At 48.9% G+C, this 5,760-nt stretch overlaps 1 protein-coding gene across 1 annotated transcript; it reads left to right on the top strand.

Moving 5' to 3' along the window:
• The first annotated feature begins 199 nt into the window (after positions 1 to 199).
• Positions 200 to 2,213, top strand: TWIST1 (twist family bHLH transcription factor 1). The gene is given in 3 exon segments (XM_006085056.3): positions 200 to 677; positions 679 to 1,262; positions 1,778 to 2,213. Coding segments are annotated over 2 exon segments (603 nt in total). The 5' UTR covers positions 200 to 615; the 3' UTR covers positions 1,220 to 1,262; positions 1,778 to 2,213.
• The last annotated feature ends 3,547 nt before the right edge of the window (positions 2,214 to 5,760 follow it).

The following is a 5,760-nucleotide window of genomic DNA, read 5'->3' as shown; positions in this document are numbered from 1 at the left end:
GGCCTCTTCTGATTTGAAAAGAATGTGTGCGGCGTTGATGGTGGGGCAAAAGGAGCCGGCCGCCCGGGGCCAGATTCGACTTTTGAAAGGTTTTGGGGGAGGGCGAAATTGTTAGACCCCGCGGAAGTGGGGTGGGGACGGGAGAAGGGGGGGCTGGAAAGCGGAAACTTTCCTATAAAACTTCGCAAAAGTCCCTCCTCCCCACGTCAGGCCAATGACACCGCTGCCCCCGAACTTTCCGCCCGCACGGAGATATAAGAGCCTCCGAGTCGGCCGCCTGCGTCCAACTCCCAGACACCTCGCGGGCTCGCCGGCACCGGCCGCGTTTCCAGGAGGCCTCGCGGGGTGCGCGGGCGGCCGTTGGGCGCCTTCTTTTTGGACCTCGGGGCCATCCACACCGTCCCCTCCCCCTCGCGCCTCCCTCCCCGCCTCCCCCGCGCGCCCTCCCCGCGGAGATCCTCCCCGTCCCTCCTCCCGTCCCTCCTCGGCCGCCGCACCGCCCGGGCCGGCGCCGCGCGCGGGGGAAGCTGGCGGGCTGAGGCGCCCGCTCTCCTCCTCTTCCCCGGGCCGCCCCTCTGCCCCGGGCCTGCGAGGCCGCACGCTGCCGCCCGAGAAATGATGCAGGACGTGTCCAGGTCACCATTCTCGCCCGCTGACGACAGAGGGATCAATAACTCGGGTACCCACACCGGCAAAACCCACTCGCGGCAAGCGCGGGGGGGCAATCGGCTCAGCAGCCGGAAGCAAGGCAACCGGCAGCTAGGGTCCCAGCGGGGCCGCGTGCGGGGGCGTCGGACGCGGCGCGGAGCCGGGCATCCCGGCCCAGGGCAAGCGCGGCAAGAAGTCGGCGGGCGGCGGCGGCGGCGGCGGCGCGGGCGGCGGCGGCAGCAGCAGCGGCGGCGGGAGCCCGCAGTCGTACGAGGAGCTGCAGACGCAGCGGGTCATGGCCAACGTGCGGGAGCGCCAGCGCACGCAGTCGCTGAACGAGGCGTTCGCCGCGCTGCGGAAGATCATCCCTACGCTGCCCTCGGACAAGCTGAGCAAGATCCAGACCCTCAAGTTGGCGGCCAGGTACATCGACTTCCTCTACCAGGTCCTCCAGAGCGACGAGCTGGACTCCAAGATGGCAAGCTGCAGCTATGTGGCCCACGAGCGGCTCAGCTATGCCTTCTCCGTCTGGAGGATGGAGGGGGCCTGGTCCATGTCCGCGTCCCACTAGCAGGCGGAGCTCCCCACCCCCCTCGGCAGGGCCGGAGACCTAGGTAAGGACCGGCGCCACCCTTCCCGGTTCAGGGGGCAGGAGGACTGACGGCCAGGCCGCGGGTCCCTGCCCACCGCGCCTTCCTCGCCCTCCCCCGCGATCCTCTAGCTTCCCCACCCCGCCTGGTACCGCCACCTCCTCCCCCAGCGTCCCTGGAGGCAGTTCGGTCAAGCTAGGGAGCGAGGGATGCGCCCTTGGGAAGGTGTGCGTGTGGGTGAGTGTGCGTGACAGACAGGAGGGGAGACGGAGAGAGTCAAGGGTCATGGGTAAGGACAGTGGCCAGCGCCTCCCTTTCTTTTGGCTTTCAAGTTTTCGTTCTTTTTTACAACCGATATGTTTCCAAATTCCACCTCCTTCTTTTCCGCCCACCCACTTCCTCTTGCCCTTGGGCTGAAATCCTTCCAGGTTGTTCAGCGTAACTTCTCGGTGGTGATAAGAACAGGGCTCCCTACTCTTAGCAAACAGCCACAGAGACCTACACAATAACCAACTTTACCCCCTTTTGGGTTTTTGCAGATGTCATTGTTTCCAGAGAAGGAGAAAATGGACAGTCTAGAGACTCTGGAGCTGGATAACTAAAAATAAATCTATATGCCAAAGATTTTCTTGGAAATTAGAAGAGCAGAATCCAAATTCAAAGAATCAGGGCGTGGGGCGCACTTTTAAAAGAGAAAGCGAGACAGGCCCGTGGACTGTGATTCCCAGACGGGCAGCGGCACCATCCTCACACCTCTACATTCTGATAGAAGTTTGAACAGTTGTTTGTGTTCCTTTTTTGTTTTTATGACGAAGAATGTTTTTATTGTTTTTTCATGCATGCATTCTCAAGAGGTCGTGCCAAGCAGCCACTGAAAAGGAAAGGCATCATGTGGACTTTCTCCTTTTTAAAATGGTAACAGTCAGAGGAATTTTAAGAACACCTTTAGAAATAAAAATGCTAGAATCAAACTGACTTGCAAAATCACAGTCAGTGAATTCCTTTTTTCATTCTTCCTCTGAGGGGAAAAAAAAACCCTTAAAATACAAAAAACAACGTTCTATTTATTTATTGATGACCCATGGTAAAATGCAAATAGATCCGGTGTCTAAATGCATTCATATTTTTATGATTGTCTTGTAAATATCTTTGTATATTATTTTTCTGCAATAAATAAATATGACTGAAAATTTTAATAACCGTAGAGTTTGGTCTATATTTTTAAAGCTTAGGATTAAGTTGGAGATAGAGACCTGCTTGTTTAACTCTGGAGGCACACAGGAGGGAGGGGACGCTAATATAAACAAAGGAGTGAAAAACTCAAATAAACTAGCTACTGACAGGTACAGGCATGTGATTTAGAAAGACAGCTTTATTATTATTCCAGTTTGTTGTTCAGAGGGCTTAGTAGCATCTCTCCATCTCGCATCAGGTCCCCAAACGGCAAAAACTTGAAATTTGTTATCCACCCCTCTTGCTTATATTTTGAAGAGGCAGTTATAAAACAGTTAAATGCAAATAAGCAGTATGAAGCCAGCACTATTTTGTCTTGTTACTGTCTTGCATTGTTATCGTGCCCTCCAATTTTTGTGAGGACTCTAGATAATGAATTTATTTCACTGAAAGGATGCATAAAGTGCTATTAAAATTATCAACCTATATACACATCTCAGTGAATATAAATGCTGAGAAAATAATGAAGTTTAATTCAGCAGGAAAGAGAATTCCATTTGTAAAGTAATTTGCTTATTAACTCCTCTTTCGTGAATGAAAATGGCATTTAGTGTCATGCTTGTTCAAAAGGATAGCCAAAGTTAAGAATATTTCCCCATTTTGATGTTATGCATTTGGGAGGCACGTTCCTTCTTTAAATATAGTGAACATGTGGAGTCACATACAATTAACAAAGAACATGAACTTTCAGTTTCCTTGGTAACGATTGGGACAATTACAGTTTTAAATGCTATAGCTATTCATTTTCTAGTCAGTTCATTAGCAAACATTTTATTCAAAATTATACCAAATTTTTTCCTGTTAACATTATTTATACGAAATCTGATAAAGTTACGTAAAACAACGGGGACAAATGGTATTTGATTTTTATTTTATTCTGGTTATTTCTGGGCCAGGAAAATCCTGGCTTTTATCATTAATATCATTAGAAATGCTAAGTTTGTATTGCTTAGTTCATAACTTTTACAGCCAGTTTACTGCATTCAAGTGTAAACAGAAAAACTTTCAAACTGGAAAGTAATTTTTCTGCCTAATTCAAACAATGACTGTGGCAGATGAATGCAAACAGATCGAGTTTGCTCAGCTCAGATTGAGGTTATTATATTGCCAAAGGTTTTTGTTTCCCTCACCACACACCTTCACAGAATGCTGACTTAACAATATTGTAAATTTATTCTGAATAGTTTAGACCATATTTTACCATAGGAGGCTGATAGAATTTACTCATTAAAAGATGAGTGAAGGCTTGGGGAAGTAATTTTTGGGTTTTGGTAGTCCTTTACCAAATAATGAGATGGGGAAGTAATTATGTGTGGGTGTATTTGTGGAGTGAGTGAGTGTGTGTGTGTAGGGCAGAAATGTGAGGAGAGTGCTCTGGAAGGATGAGCATCAAGATGGTAATTCTCTTTTTGGTGTGTATTATCCAACCACCTCCATTTTCTAAATTGTTCATGGAGGAAACTCCTTGTTCACTAGCTTGGTCTGACTATTTGATATTTCAGATTTCTTGACGTACATCAGGATGGAGCTGACCATCATTGCTGAGAAGGTAATCTCTGTCTTATCTCTGATGACATAAAAACCAGAAGTTTCAAAAATAGGTAGTCTTCCATGTGCCTCTTTTTTCCTGGTGTTTTGCTCTCTCCATTTTTTTTTTTCATAAGAGAAAACACTTTGGAGAAAAGCAAATGCCACATTTATATTGAGTAATATTAAATACTAAACTGAAGGTAATATTTTCCCCTAGATTTTCAGAGAAATAAATGAATGAAAGCAAGGTGGTGGCTAGTTTTACTTTGAGAAGAATTCAGTGTGGGAAATATCAACTATTAAAATACAATTTTCAGCTTGCAGACTATTTTTATATTTCCAACCTCCCCAACCCCAATACCCATGATGATGCCAGTTCTGTTTTAGAAGTAAAGCCACTTGTGTTTTTTCCCCCTCCACCATTATTTCCTATTTCATTTTATTTTTGCTACCTATCCTTATTTGAAGGACACTTAAAATGACTTCTGTTTTAGAAGTTAGAATTTCATCTGGTGGCTGGACCCAGGAGTCTTAACCAGAATGTATTCACTGGAGGACAAATATTGTATTAAACTGTCTTGGGTGAATTCTAAGCAACTGAGTAAGAATGCTTAAAGTGTACATAATGTTTTTGGTCTTGCTGTTCATGTCGTTGGCATTCACAATGTCCAGTGAGGATTGATTGACAGGCGTCTGTCATAAGAAAACACCAAGTTTTTGTTCCCATGTACACACATTCCCCCGCTTTGTGCACAGGCTTGCTAAGCACATGCAGTTGGTAATTCATGCATAGTAGCAGGTACCCTTCCCCAAGTGGAACATGTAAAATAACGGAAACTCACACAACGTGTGCACTTCTTTCCCACACCCAACAACGGCACAGGCTTCTTGCGCCTTCGGTGTTCAGGCTCATAGTCATAGTGGAGCTTTTTAAGGGGACACTTGGCCCCTTGCAAAAAAGTCGAGCATTTTGCACATTCCACGGTTTGGCAAACTCAGAACTGGTTATTTTCTCTAGACCGGTATCAAGTTCTTCTCAGGCATATGATTTCACTTGAAGTCCTGCCCAGGAATCCTTCAAAGTGAGCGTCTGTCCCGCTCTCATGATGTCAGGCGGTTTTCCCTGCATCTGTAATTTGAAGAAAAACAAACAAACCTGCGGGAACAAACGCCACGGAAACCCAAACAGAGCTCGGTGGGGAGCGGGAGCCTCACCTGCAGCGGGCTCCGGAGGGGACGCGGGCCCCGACTCCCCTGCGTGGGTGGCAGCCGGGCCCGCACCGCGGGGTCAGCGACGGGGCCCGCGTCCCTCTCGGGCCTCGCGCGGCGCCCGGGCCCCGCGTCTGGCGGTGGCGCAGAGGCGGCGGCTCCCGGTGGCAGCGGTAGCGAGGGGAGCAGCAGCAGCTTCAGGCAAAGGCCCAACCTCAGATTTCCAGAGACAGGCCCGCATGTGCGACACACGGGGGGTCAGCAGGGGGCTCCCCGGGGGCCACTTTTCCAGAATTTTCTGCTGTGTGTCATCACGCGTGCCCCACCCCCAGCACCAGCGAAAGTGGAAGGAAAGTGCGCCGGCCCAGTGGAAGGAGAGTTCGGTTTCCTCGTCATTTCTCAAAGCCGGCAACCCCACCATTTCCCAGCAACCGCGAAACCCAGCCCTCCCCATGCAAAAAAAATGGATCAATTAGTATTATTGCCTGAACAGCCAAGGGCAGACCCGGGAAACAGGCCGTGGGATACATTTTCCAGTTGCTTTTGTCCC

This window comes from Myotis lucifugus, unplaced genomic scaffold (genome assembly GCF_000147115.1).
Source record: "Myotis lucifugus unplaced genomic scaffold, Myoluc2.0 scaffold_15, whole genome shotgun sequence".
NCBI classification, from domain to species: Eukaryota; Metazoa; Chordata; class Mammalia; order Chiroptera; family Vespertilionidae; genus Myotis; species Myotis lucifugus.
This window is presented reverse-complemented; position numbering and strand designations above follow the sequence as displayed.